Genomic DNA, 15,435 nt, shown 5'->3' with positions numbered 1-15,435 from the left:
GAACATAACCTTATCATCAGACTACAGTGCCTGGATAACCCAGCCTAATATCCACAGCAACTGCAGTGCACACCCCCTTAGCAACCACACGCTTAACTGAGCAGTCCAATAGCCAATCACAACAGGTGAACACTATGGCCTGGCCATCCAAGTTAAAAAGCCAGCCGACGGTGAAGTGGCATCCGCACTGAACTTTGAGGAGAGTGGTCCTGGGTTCGAATCTGGCCGGCTCCTTGCATGCTTTTCATCCTTGCTGGGTTGAGCGTTGAGTTAGCAACTTGTAAACAAAAATACAATGCTTATACAACAGCAAGGCTGCCGCCCGATGCACCACAGGCTCAGAAAGGAACAACAATCCAAGTTTTTTAAAAAAAAAACAGAAACTCCACAAAATTCCTGAATAATGCAATGAATAAATACAGCATTAAGGCAAAAAAAAATCAAGTGCTGGAAAACACCATAGGCATGTTACCATAGCAACAGCACCCTGTGTCCAGGCAATACAACCCATTCCCACAGCAACAGCGTAATGTATTTGGGTAGTACAAGACACAACCACAGCACTGTGCACTATCCCATCGGCACAATACACAACTACAGTTACTGCATTGTTATTCATAACTACCAAATCATTTTCCAGTTTAAAGCAGCTTCGGGGTGCAGGGGTGCAGCGGTAACATAGCAGTCAGCACAACACTATGACAGCTCGGGGCACTGGAGTTCAGAGTTCAAACCCAGCGCCGTCTGTAAGGAGTTTGTACGTTCTCCCCGTGACGGCCCGGGTTCCCTCCAGGTGCTTCACTTCCTCCCACAGTCCAAAGTATCACTGTTTAGTAGGTTCATTGTTCACTGGAGGTTGTCCTGTGATTAGGCTACTATTACATGGGCGGGTTACGGGGATAGATAGATGCCAACCTCACAGAGCTATTTTATGTTTCAAGGCCATAATTAGCCAAGAACAATCACGCTCAAGGCCATGATCGCCCACGTCATACAACACTGCAATAATGATGATGTTGATAATAGTGATGGGTCCCTCCATCCCACAACTGTTCATGTAGTCAACAGTTCAAAGTAATTTTATTATCAAAGTACATATGAAAGCAGACACAACCATGAGATTCATTTTCTTGCAGGCATTCACAGAAAGTACAAAGAAACTCAATAGAATCAATGAAAGACTACACAAAAAGACAGACGAACAACCAATATGCAAATGACAACTGTGTAAATACAAAAAAAAAGAAAATGATAACCATAAATAAATATCAAGAACATGAGATGAAGAGTTCTTGAAAATGAGTCCATAGGTTGTGGGGACAATTCAGTGTTGGGGTGAGTGAAGTTACCCCCAGTTCAGGAGCCTGATAGTTGAGGTGTAATAACTGTTCCTGAACCTATTGGTGTAGGTCCTGTATTTTCTGTGCCTCCCTCCTGATGACAACAGCGAGAAGATGACCTAGATGGTGGGGGTCCTTGATGATGGGTGCTGCATCTCTGTGACAGCACTCCATGTAGATGTGCTCAGTGGTGGGGAGGGCTTTACCCATGATGGACTGGGCTGTATCCACTACATTTTGTAGGTTCTTCTGTTAGAGGCAATGGTACTTCCATATCAGGCCATATAGACAGTCAATAAACACTCCACCACACATCCACAGAATTTTGTCAAAATTTTAGATGACATGTTGATCCTTCAGAAACATCTAAGAGTAGAGATACCGCCATGCTTTCTTTGAAATGTCACTTATGCGCTGGGCCCAGGGCAGATCCTCTGAAATAACACCCAGGAATTTAAAGGTGATGACCTTCTCCATCTGTGATCACCCAATGAGGACTGGCTCATGAACCTCCTCCTGTTATGACACTGAATGAGACGTATGACACCACTCAACGAGATTTTCAGTCTCCCTCTGTCATCATATTTGAAACAGTGGTGTTATTGACAATCTTAAATATGGCAATGGAGCTGTGCTTAGCCTCTCAGTCACAAGTGTAAAGCAAGTAGAGCAAGGGGCTAAGCACACAGCCTTGTGGTGCTCCTGTGCCAGTGGCAATTGGGGGGAGCTGTTGTCGTCAAACTGCACTGACTGGGGTGTGCAAGTGAGGAAACAGAGGATCCATTTGCACAAAGAGGTATCAAGGCCAAGGTCTTTAAGCTTATGGATTAGTTTTGAGGTGCTGATACGATTGAGTGCTGAGCTGTGGTCAATGAAGAGCATCCTGATGTATTCATCTTCACTGTCCAGATATTCCAGGGTTGAGTGAAGAGCCAATGAACTGGTATCTGCTGTACACCTGTTGTGGCAGTAGGCATATTGGAGTAAGCTGATACATTTCATTACCAACCTCTCAAAGCAATTCATCACAGTGGATGCAAGTGCTACTGGGTGATAGTCATTGAGGCAGGTTATCACATTCTGCTTAGGCACCGGTATAATTGAAGCAGTTGGATACCTCAGACTCCCGAAGCAAGAGGTTAAAAATATCAGTGAACACTCCAGCCAGTTGATCAGCACAGGGTTTCAATACTCAGTGAGATACTTCATTTGGGCTGGATGCTTTCCATGGTTTACTGTCCTGAAGGATGTTCTCATGTCACAAAAGAGACCGAAACCACAAGGTTGTTGGGGCATGTGAACATTTGTGAAGGTACCTTCATGCTTTGATGACCAAAGCTCGCATTAAAAGTATCGAGCTCATCTGGGAGTAAAACCTTGTAGTCACCTTTCACTTTGGTTTCATGGTTGTAGGAAGTGATGGCATTTAAGCCCTGCCACAGCTGTAAAGCAGCCCTCAGTGATTCAAGCTTGGTCCAGAATTGCCACTTCACATGTGACTTGGCATTCCAGAGGTTGTATCTGCACCTCTTGTATTAACTTGGTTGATGGACTGAAATGCCAATGATCTGAGCCTCAGCAGACTGCAGATCTTTAGGTTCATCCAGGGCTTCTGGATGAAGAAGACCCTGAATAATTTTGTGGGGTCACATTCGTCTCTAACTGTCTTTATAAAGTCTGTGACAACTGTGGTGTATTCATTCAGATCCTCAGACAAGTCCTTGAACACGATTCAGTCCAACTCAAAGCATTACCATAGCCACTACCTCTGCCTCCCCTGGCCAGCTCTATTGTCCTAATCTCTTAAATCTTGCTCTTTAACCTCTGCCCGTAGGCAGATAGGAGGACAGATTGAAAGCTCTGGGCAAAGCATGAATGGATCACTAATTGCATTCCACACTAGTAAAGAGATAAGAGAATCTTTAGCTGCATAGCCAAGGGATGAGAGTACAAACCTCAGGAAGTGAGATTAGCTGCTTGAAAAACTAGAGTGAAATAGAATGACTTCATTTTTCTTACTCACGCAACATCTCCACAGTTACAAAAATAATGAATAATTAATGACAAAGTATCTCCAAAATATCATAATTTTGTTCTAGGATACAACATCCATTCTCCATTTTATTAATTTGGAGAATAGTTTATTCAAAAGCAAGGAGGGAAATTTCATTGTCTCTTACGGTTACAGAACATCTTGAAGCACTTTACAACCAATTTCTTTTTTTCAAAAAACAGAGCACACATACTTGCTTAGTTGGAAATGCAAGTATTAATTTGATTTGCCCTAAGCAAGATCCTTCAAGCATCAGTGAGCTAAATAATTGGTTCAGCTGTTTTGGTGATGTTGGTTGAGTGACATTGTGTTTCCTGCAATCAAGTGACACCACTTCATTTCCTGGAGCCTTTCTAACATCTTCAAGACAAAAATGTAATGGAATATCACCCATCTGCTTGGGCAAAAAATATATATATAATTATATATATCAAACGACCCATCACAAAGCTGCTTGCTTGAATTCACCTCATTTAGCATTCACTCCCTGCAGTATCTGCACATTGTGTATAATCTCCAACTCCCCAAAATTACTCTACAGCATTTCTCAAGCCAACTGAATGGACAAGGATAGTAGGAATAAGGGAAAAATTCCCAAGTTTTCTTACAGGCCACATCCCATCTATTCTTGGAAATGTGTTGTTATTCTTCATTGGCACTGGCTAAGATCTACAGCTTCATTCCCGACAATACTTTTGAAATAACTTCAGCATGACCAGCAGCTATTGAAAAACAAAAGCTCTTCTTCTTTCTCATAGACTGCAGTGGCACAGCTAGTTGAGGTACTGGCTAAGCCCGGTTTGATCCTAACCTCCAGTGCGGACTGCTTGGGAGTTTGCGTGTTATCTGTGTAACCACACAGGTTTCCCCAGATGCTCCAGCTTCTTCTCAGGTCACAAGGACCTGCAGCCTGGGAGGTTAATTAGATATTGTAAATTGTCCCTGGTGTATAGGTGAGAGGTAGAATCAGGGGACAATGAATGAGAATGTGGAGAGAGAGAAAAAAAATAGAAAGAAGTAGAAATTGAAAATGGATTAGTGTCGAAATAATGCATTTGGGAACTTGGTGGTCAGCAGGGCTGGAGGGCTGAAGTTCTCTTTCCCAGCTGTGTTACTCTGCAACAATTATGGATGAGCTGTAAATTATGTCCATCATGAATTGGCAAATTATGCAAATGATCAAAAATATCTGACTAATCTCAAGTTTTCCTTCCTGTTGTCATATTACAGAAATGAAAACCATTTTCTTGTCTAAGTTCATCCATCAAGATGGACTCTCATGTCCCCATTAAAATTTGCTGTGGGATCCAGAATTTTTACCTCTAAACAGAAGTCTGCTGTCTCTACAATCTTAAATCAAGAGGAATGTGCTGATATCAGATTGAAATGTAAATCTCAGAAGTTTGAACCTCTGGCTCCTTCTCCAATTTTACCATTGTCCTGTTTGCTAACCTCTCTGCTAATTGAACTTTGCCTTTCACCAGCCCAGCTTCATTATCTTTTAACTCTTCATTGCCACGTTGGGCCCAATTGCTGTTTTCCACATTAGCATTTTGTTCCCTGTATGTGTGTGTGTGTAGGCCTCCGTTAGTCGTGATGGACGATGGATTTGTACCTTGGAAAGTTTCCAGGGCGCAAGCCTGGGCAAAGTTGCCCAAGCTGAAAGTCTCCCCTCTCCACACCACCGATGTTGTCCAAGGGAAGGGCATTAGGACCCATACAGCTTGGCACCGGTGTCATCGCAAAACAATGTGTGGTTAAGTACCTTGCTCAAGGACACAAACGCAGCCTCAGCCAACTGGCAACCTTCAGATCACTAGACGAACGCCTTAACCACTGGGCCATGCGCCAACACTTTGTTCCCTACAGCCTCTCACAACCAGCAAAATATTGATCTGGGAAGCAATCAAAACAACCAGCTTTTCAGATCCCCTTTGATGGCTCATATTTACATCATGTTAAAGATTTCTATATGAATTCTGCCTTTGGAATAATTTCACATGTGAACAGGGAAAGGTACAGGTCTCTGAGGGCTATGTTGAACTCGACTGAGGAGCGTTATCAGCCACAATGATATTGAATACTGGGGTAGGCTTGGGGTCTGAAAGCCTACTGCTGCACCTATTCTCTTAGGTGTTCATGTATATGGAACCCCTTCAGTCTATGCAACTATTTAATTAGACTACAACTGATCTGCATTTGAATCAACTACCATATTGTGCCTTGTGCCTTGATACACATCATAAAAAGGTGATCATCCTCATTCTTGAATATCTCAAATAATCCAACATCCAAAACCCTCCACTAGCCAGGATTTACTCCTACTTTGGGTACTGTCTGGGTGGGTTTGCCCTGGGTCCTTACAAATTCCAAAAGAAATGCAAGTTGGTATGTTAATTGCCCCATTAATTTCCTTGTGCAGGTGGGTGATAAATGAATTAGGTGAGAGATGGCAGGCACTTGAGAGTTAGTAAAATGGTGGTGATGTGATCGCATTGAGAACTACCAAAGATTCAAGGAGTTTTATGAACCCCTTCTGTTTCCTAAGGAAATATAAGATCATCTTTATGGTAAGCATATTCCACATTTCTGTTACCCTTTAGGTTAAAAACTTTCCATAATTTCACTTAAATTATGCAAAATTAATTTTAAGTTATTTTATTTTGTATTTCTTCCACTGGTAGAAATTCTATCCCAACTACGAAATCATTTTGAAGTCCTCAGTGAAATTGCCTTTCAACATTCTAATCTCAAGGGAATATAAACCAAGTGCATGCAACCTCTCCTCAGAAATGACCCCCTAAGATCCACAGCATATTGGTAAAACTACAGGGCATCTGCCTTTAAAGCCGATAATATTCCTGCACAGCAGTGCTGAACACTCCAGAGGGAGCTTGCCAAGGACTTGTTCAAATGAAGCATACCCTCCTCCCATTGATATTGATGTTCCGGAGATAGCTTTGTGCATTCAAGCTTTCTGATAGAATTCCAACCTGCACTATGTTTTCCCTTCCTGTCTCTCCCTTGGGTGTGCTTCACGTCTGTAAAAGCTTTTCCATTTAGACTACAGAACGTACTCTCCAGAGTCTTACATACATAAATGTTACATACATGAGTCAGGGGAGTGAGCTTTTTTGCTCATTGCCCAATTTTGTTTTTTTTAAATGTATATCAAGACATTTGGCAAGAACACTAATACAGCACCCATTTACTGCACCAAACTGAAGCAAATTTCAATTTCTAGGCTGAAACCTATTACAATTCATATCACAAAACCTTTTGAGGTACGAGCAAAAGGGCAAGCAATCAAGATGAGTAATTAGCCCAGCCCTATTCACCCTGGGGCAAGCTTCTGCTGACAGTTTATTGACATGATTATGCCATCCAATACTAACTGTGCTGCTAAATAGATTAGACTAAACAGGGGACAAAGAGCTAATTCAGTAATGTCCTCCAGATTGGCAAAATGTTTTTGAGAGCATGCACCTAGATTGGCCATAAATCTTCTAATAATTCTTTTGCATACCAGAGTAAATTTTGAGCAGAGATTATCACTGATTAATGAATTAGTAACAATATTTATCATATTTAAGGAATAGATTAATCCTATTGTTTGTGTTTTCACTGTTATACTATTAATAAATTACAACAGAGATTGAAATAAATGAAGCATTTTAAAACATATTCAGAAATTATTCTTAATCTTTTCTAAGACAATTGAATAATAACAATGACAAAATAGTATTGCTATTGTAACTACTTACCAACAAGTAGTAACATGTAGTGTAGACCAGGCCATTGAGGACTTCAAAAGGTCTCATCCAACATCATGTGTTCTGGCACCAAGTTAGTGTGAAACTTTTCCCAAGAAAATACTGTATCTTACTGCTCTCGAGATGTAAAAAAAATCATTCACCGCTTCATTTGGCAGTAATGATGATCATTATGCATCTTTTTATTATGAGTGAGTTTTAAATAACCGAGCAGTGGCTCTGCATGCCATTTTGGGCATGTGCGCTATAGGCCCCCTAGACCATTCTGTGTGGTTGGTTATTTACCAATACCTCAACAATATAACAATATCCTTACAGATAACAATATCCACTTGTCCCTAATCCTCCATCTTATTGCCCCTTCATTTTGCAGTCTCTCATTTGCAAGCTGCAGATGTACACAGTTGACTGTTACATTCCTTCCCACTGTCATTAACTCCAGTCTTACAGCCTTCTCTTTTCAGTTCGTGAAGGATCGCAAGCTGGACAGGCAGTGAAACAAGAGCTAGAAGAGACCAAAGCTGAAGACAATCTAACGTGACCGGCCAACTGGAAGGATAGTCACTGGACATTAACTAAAGGATGGAACTGTACATAAGGAGTTACCAAAGGTCTGCTGCTATGGCAGGAAGATGGCACGGAGCCAGGGATGCTCAGGATGATTTTGCAAAGATATCTAAACTGCAAATCAAGACCCAACGACAGGCCATGTTATAGGCATTCTGAAGCAATCTAGGAATTGAGATCATTTGTGGCTTCCCTTACACAAAGTTATGAAAGATATGCTTGGGACGTGTCCCAGCAAATGAGGATTTTAGACCAGTGGGGATGCAGTACATTCAGTAGTGCCTGATATTGGGTTGCATCTGGCATTAAAAGAATGGGCAAAACAGTCCCTGTGTTGCCTTGTACCTGCAGGTCTGGATGGAATACATTACATACCATGATATCAAGCTCCAGTCTACTGCAGACATCTCTTGGTGTATATAGGAGGATCTCTCCCAATAGACCCATGGTGAACACAGCCTCCTGCTAAATGTTCCTAGTAAAAGATGGTTCCAAATAACTAATGGTTGAGAGGGGATTCAGCTAAGCATCTCCATATTGACAGCTTCTAGCTCTGTCATCATGTGCAGTCTTCAAGGAATTTACTATGACTTGCCCCATGGTGGTGGAGTGGAGATGCATCTCTACCAAAGAAGATGTAAGGTGCTCCTTCCCTCCGCTAGCTTATGGGTCACCTTTGGGCAAGGTATAGCACTGTTTAATTCATTGATCCTGGAAAGGTCCCGCAGCATAAAAGCCAGGACCAACAGGTTCCGGGACAGTTTCTTCCACCAGGCCATCAGACTGATTAACTCACACTGAGTTGAGTGTATTTCTATGTTACATTGACTGTTCTATTTATAATAAATTATGATTGCTCTTTGCACATTTAGACAGAGACATAACGTAAAGATTTTTACTCCTCATCTATGTGAAGGATCCAAGAAATAAAGTCAATTCAATTCACTTCACGTGAAGCAGTGGGAGCAGGTGGTGGATGGCCATATGAGCAGCTGGTGCATATCACAAGTCCTGGCTATGCAACCACTGAGGCCAGGCAGACAATCTCTGAAGAGTACTCATTATGGCTGGGGTCATGCATCTTGTAAAGACATTGTCCAGAAGGCAGAAATAGCAAACCATTTCTGTAGGAAAACCTGCCAAGAACAATCATGGTCATGGAAAGACCATGACTGCCCACATCATATGGCATGGCGCATAATGATAATGATCCCATAGTGCCATTTTAACTGAACCTAAAGGTCAAGTTATGAAAAGGAAATGATAATGGTTGTACTAAAGCATTCTGTGGAGGAAGCCCTTACTCTGCATCTTACATAAACCAAATAACTTGCACCATAACATTGATTCTGAAGAGAAAAATGGTACTTCATTCTTAACACCAACATCCAGTGGTGTACAAAGTTAAAACAAAGAAAAACTCTCCTTACTATATTCAAAGGACCGCTGAAAATATATTATATTGATATTTGTTTCAAATCAGCTTCTAGAAAGGAAATTACAGAAATATATTAAAGCCATTATATGCATTTTGAATTAACGTTACATATATACAGTACTGTGCAAAATACACACACACCCCGAAGACTTTTGTACAGTGTTGTCATATTAATTGACAAGAACTTTTAATTAAATTTTGCACATTATGGGAAGATTTGATTCACATCATCTTTAATAATATGGCCATACAATTTGTGCATGTATTATTATAATTTTGCAGAAATTTAATATATAGATCCATAAAATACTAGCCTATACCAGTCTTGATACAGGATCTCAGCATCAACCATCCTTCTGCCTCTACAGATGCTGCCTGACCGGCTGAGTTCCTCCAGTTTTTTTTTGCTCCAGATTACAGTATTTTCAGTGTTTCCACAGAGCAGCACCATGGTGTTAAAGTCATTGTAGAAGTTTTATTATCTTAAACTCATGTCAATCACACCCAGACTACCAATTATCTGCTTGCACAGTGATGAAAGCCAGCAGTTAACGATCTTTTGAATACTTTCTAAAGCTGGTCAAATCCATCATTTGATGAGACAGAATAAGATACAAAACATGATACAATAAGTTGAATCATGATTGGCGTCACTTAATTCAATTGTGCGAAGAACTATCATCTCCCTATATAAAATAAGCCCATTTCGCTTCAACCTGTTTACAGAAGAAAGCATCTATCCAACTTCATAGCTCTTACATAGCACTTACAGGCCTGTCAATTTATCTTAAAAGACCTGCCAGTCCAGATGAAGGGTCTCGACCCGAAACGTCAACTGCACTCTTTTCCATAGATGTTTCCTGGCCTGCTGAGTTCCTGCAGCATTGTGTGTGCCCTACCCACACAGTGTCCTGCTCAGAAAAACTTTATCCCTTTTTTTTTTACCCTCACTTTTCACTAAAAGTGAGGCCAGTGGCCAGTGTTTGAAATGAAGAGCTCTCCAGCACAATGAGCAACTATGAGTTATCATTTACTGACACTGACTAATAAATTACACATTATCCAAAGTCAGTGACAAAAATAGCATTTAAACCAGTTCATTAGCACCCCAACTACACATGGCTACAGAGGTATCTGATTTGTGAGTTGCATATCGGGTCTTGTTTATGGTAATCCTACAGGAATACCTGAAAACCCCTGGAATTTCAGTCAGTCTCAGCCTACCAGTAGGTCTTAAACTGAAGGGAAGGAATGAGAATGGATTGAACACTGGGATGCTCAGGTGAGAAGCGTTACATGCCACCCAAATAATTTAGGGCAGATTCTGCTTAGTTTGTGCGCGTCTTTTACCTCACCCCACAGGTACCAGAGAGATGATAATCCCAGAAAGTGAAGATACTCAGGTCAGAGCCTCTCAATGGAGAGTGGCACCATACTTTGCTCAGATCCACAGTCAAACTGGGAATGGATGAGCATCTATGAGCATTTCAAGTTGGCACAGGTGCCAGGGTCAATCACAAAAAGGCAAGGCCACGTTCCTTCACAACTGTTCCAAGAGGTTTTCCTTTCCCTTCGCCAAGAGGCCTCACATCCTGACCATACTGGGGAGTTGATTCAAGGGAGTCAGACCACTCCACTCAGAACTAGGTGAAGGGCATAGAATGTAAAGAAAAGATTAGTGATTTCAAGTGGGCACTTACGGACGTTTGTTCTGATTGGCTGCTTAACTTCCCATGTTTTCTATCCAGTTGTGATTAGACACTATAATGGTTAGTTTACAGCAGTTGTGTAAATACATCAGAGATCTTTCCTTGTCCCCTTCCGTTTTCCCACCTCCACATTGTTTCTTGCCAGCACCAAACACAATTGCAGTTTTCCTGTGTACATTTAGAACATTCAGCTCTACCTCATCATCATCTTCCCAGACTCTTCTAACACTGCAAAATTGTTGCGCTCCTTGTCCAACACCTGGTACTGGCTGGGCCACTGTCTTCCGTCCCAGTCACAAGTTCCATTCCCTTACCACTGACTGCATCTCTCTGGCAGCTGTCCAACACTGAATGAGTCTTTACACAATCCTGAGTTGAGCTTCCAACTTCACATCTTTTGTATCAGGACTACTGTTGATTTTCACCTTTGGTATGGATGCCAACTCCAGCCGAGTATCAATTTAATCACCTGCATAAATTTGAAGCGCATCTTCCGTACCACCCAGATTATCCAGAGCAATGTGAAAATCAGAACAGATTTGGACTCCACAAATGGCACTGCACATTCAGAAGAGTTGGTGACAAATGCTTGACCAGGACTTGAAACTTAATCTGAAAAAGCTGACCTGACCCAAGCTAACATTCTTTCATTTCTTCATATTGATCCTAACTGCCTTTTTGGTTCATGTAATCCTGACTGCCGCTGTAGCTTCTCCGACATAAAATAGGTAGATAACTTAAAGGTTGATTTGGAAGTAGGCTGACAGAAATAAAATAAAATAATGTTTTTTTTACTTTCTAAATTTTAGTGCCATATTCTTTTTCATTCTAAAGTAGCACATCAGGTGGAATCTCACAATGCATACCAGATGACAAAAAATACTGGAATCTGCTCCCTTTAATAATGTTCAGGGAAAAGCCTTTGGATGGTCTGATGCTAGGAATATTTAAATGGGTTCTCTCTGTAGATACCCCCATTAAGATTATGTTGGGAAACATGGAGTCTGATTATGCTTCAAATATTGAAAAAACAGCAGCAATAACACAAACAACTCAGCCCATCAAAAATATTGGAGAATGCCAACTTGAAGATGTATAAATAAGTACATAGCTCGCTTGTCACAAGCAGCTCTTCAGGATGCGCATCTTGTGACATACAGTACTTCTGTATATATGTAAAAGCAAAGAGCAAGATGCACAAAAATTAATTTTGACACTTCCTGCGAAGAATATGGTAGTTTCATTTGCATGAAGCTGATGGACTTTATTAAATCCCAATAATACCAGCACATTTAAAATTTCTGGCACTTTATATTCCCCAAGATGTCCATACTAAAAAATTTCAATGCAAATCATACTTAAAAATCACACTTATCATTAATGTACTGCCAACAGACTGGAAGAGGATGCTGGAAAAAAATCCCCCTTAGAATACAGAAATTCCTTTCACTATTCATCTGCCTGTTAGTTCTCTGCCACTCAATTATTTTTATGCAGAATACAGGGATTCTAACAGGTATGGGATATGATGGACAGAGAGCTGCTTCACTGCATTCTAAACCTTTACTTTATCTTGTTTACCTGTTTACCTCATTATTAGAGATGGAGTATACCTTGAAGAAACTTATCTCCTGTTATCTTTGTTTTTGAATGTAATCCTGAAAAAAACCTGATACAGATTACAGCATGTAAGGTGCACTGAGACATGACCCCATTAGCACTGTGTAACAAGATCAGATACATGTTCCCCTTGATGTGATTTATTGGTTTTAATTACATTTTTTTCTGTGGAATTGTATCTTACTGATTCTAAAGTTCATCATGATTTATTTGTGAATTGTTTAATTTCAATAGGTTCTGCCAGACAAAAGCTCAGGCCACTAAGATGCACTTAAAAGTTGTGGCTTAAGTGCTTATGATCAGACTTTGCATTTAACCACAAGATTGGTCGTCTTTTCAAACTTACTGAGAGGTACCATGCTCTTAATGAAATCAATGAATGGCTATTGTGCTCTTTGCACTATATCCCTTTGATTAAAATCAAAGGTGAATTGTACACCTGAGCCATAATGCACAGTGTTGTGGCTGTTCCCTAAACACCAAAGGATTGGGAAGAATCAAGATAAATCACCACAGGATGGGTTCACCATACCAAGTAACATCACGCTGATTTCTGAAGCGGAACACAAATATAGTTGTGACTGAAGCTGCCTCTAACAACACAGGCAAGGCACAGTCAAAATATTTTTTTCTTTTGGAAGTGTTCAAAATTAGAGACAATCGATGATTTGAGTTTTTTTTTTCTAATCAGTAGATAGATGCACACAGTGATTATGAACAAACAAAAACTTGGCTGGAAATAGTACTTTTGCCACTAATTCAAAAAAATGTTTCTATGACAGATGTGTTGTTAAAGGCCTTAAGGGACCATGCCTCATATATTTTAAGATGTTCTCTCTCTATTACATCAAAAGTAGATTTTTTATCACATTGTAATTTTCCAGATAATATAACTGCATTAAACAGACATCAGATTAATCTGCTCTGCATAAAGTATTTTGGGATATCTTTGAAGGACAAAAGCTGATTGAAGTATTGCTGTACCGTTTTCTATGTCCACAGTCAGGATACTACAATTCACCACAAAATCTTTATGTCAAGGAAGATAGAGTTCCTTCCCAAAGTGACTAGAAATGTTTGTAGATAGTTTGGGGAAGAAACTTGGTCACAGTTGTGGTACACCAAGAGTAGAATAGCTAACACTGTAATACACACCATGGGCAAGTCATGAAAGGGTACTAGTGCTGTTTGAGATATTATTTACATGATTCATCATTCCCTGGATTAGAGGCAAAAACCAAAGCCTACTGATTATAATACTTCATCTTTAACTTCACTCATCCTGACCCTGAGCCAAATGAAGGAATTAATATTTAATTCCTTCCACCTAGGCACTATACATAGAGAGGGTGCAGAAGACATTCAGTAATGCATCTCAGTTTCTTATAAACTCTCTTCCAAACGTTCTTCAAACTAAAAGTTATCTTCCTTATATTCTTCTCAGCGTCAACCTCCAATACGTTTATAACCTTCTTCTGTACTCTTTTCCCACTCACCATTCCTAACTCCAGTCGTCTGGCCATGATCCAGCTGCCTCTCCTCTGGCACCCCACCCTGACTCCTCATTCTAAATCTAGGATTTGAACCCACATCTTGTCCACCCCTCTAATCTCTCATTTTATGATTGCATCTACTTCATTCTTCCTGAACTTGAAGGTAACCTACATAGACCCATGGAATGGTTACCATTAGAAGAGGACATCTTGGAGACCGCTCTAGTGCCACCTTTTCCCTTAGGAATATCTCCACATAAAGACCCTTTGGAAAAGCAAAGTGCTATCATGATGTTCAGTCTTTCCATACTGAACCCGAGTAGCTCATATATCTTGAGGAAATATACAGTATACCAAATGCAACAACGGGGGAATTATAAATGAGCCATCAGCTAACGGTTTAATTTTCGCTATTTTCTAACTGCATCCGTTATATTACTTCAACAATGAAGTGGTTTGTTTTTCGCAATAAACGCTAAATGATACTGAAGTAACACTTGATTATCACCGTGCTTGCACTCAGTTAGCTATTTTGCAGCCACGGCGGGAATCACGTGAAACAGCGGTACTTTGCGTACGAAGGCTGAATGAAATGGTGTACTTACGCTGTCAGGGTAGAGGACAGGCAGAGGTAATGTCAGAAGAGGGATCAAGATGACCAACAACAATTTCCGGGCTCTCCAGATGTTCCTCAACATTCCCATAGTGTCCAAGCAGCAAATCTTCAGGCTTTACTCAGTGAAGGAACTTCTCATTGGAAGCACGTGATGAAACCCGGTTCCTGAGTTGGATGCGAACCTTCTGAACTGATGATATCCGGTTTTTCTCTCAGTCGTCGAAAGATGTTTATTAGTAGTTCCACTCTAATTGTCCACAGATACCCAGTGTCTCTGGTCTGGGGAAAATTCCTCAATGTCTTCTTGCCAGATTTTTACCCTGGTTTACGCTGTGTCGCTCAAGCCCGAAAGCAACGTGCTCCAGTGCTTGGGTTTCCTCCGTGAAGTTTCAGAGCGGGTACCGGGTTTTCTCTCGTAGCTCTTTCGCTGCGATCAGTTGGGATTCCGCCGGCAACTTTCTTCAACTAGTTGGTGATGTGGTAGGAAACTGCAACTTCTTTTTTCCTCTGTCTGTCCCTTACCCTGACCCTATTCCTAACTCTACCCTTAAAACTTCTACAAACTTTTCTTTTTATCAAAAGTTAATTTCAGCCTTGGTAAGACACCGCCCACTAGCGGGGAATCCCCGCCAATCAGTGCATGACAAACTCCTCTTGCTTCCAATCAGACCGTGGCCCTTGTTTGCAGGTCTCCGCCCAAAGGTTTGTGTAATGTCCGAGTTGCTCAGGTGACCCACAGGGATTTGCGCTCAGACACAGTGCAGAGTTAATACCCCTGCCCTTTAACCCCAGTGTGTGCCCAGCCCAAAACCTGCTGGAGAACCTG

General features: G+C 40.9%; 1 protein-coding gene across 1 annotated transcript in view; it reads right to left on the bottom strand.

The window, feature by feature from the left end:
* slc13a4 (solute carrier family 13 member 4) overlaps positions 1–15,155 on the bottom strand; it is an 83,437-nt gene extending 68,282 nt beyond the window's left edge. The window contains exon 1 of the mRNA XM_059978190.1: positions 14,599–15,155. Coding sequence (XP_059834173.1) covers positions 14,599–14,697 — 99 coding nt within the window. The 5' untranslated portion in view covers positions 14,698–15,155. The remainder of the gene's footprint in view (positions 1–14,598) is intronic.
* Positions 15,156–15,435: the final 280 nt, after the last annotated feature.

The sequence above is a fragment of the Hypanus sabinus genome, chromosome 8 (assembly GCF_030144855.1).
Source record: "Hypanus sabinus isolate sHypSab1 chromosome 8, sHypSab1.hap1, whole genome shotgun sequence".
NCBI lineage: Eukaryota > Metazoa > Chordata > Chondrichthyes > Myliobatiformes > Dasyatidae > Hypanus > Hypanus sabinus.
This window is presented reverse-complemented; position numbering and strand designations above follow the sequence as displayed.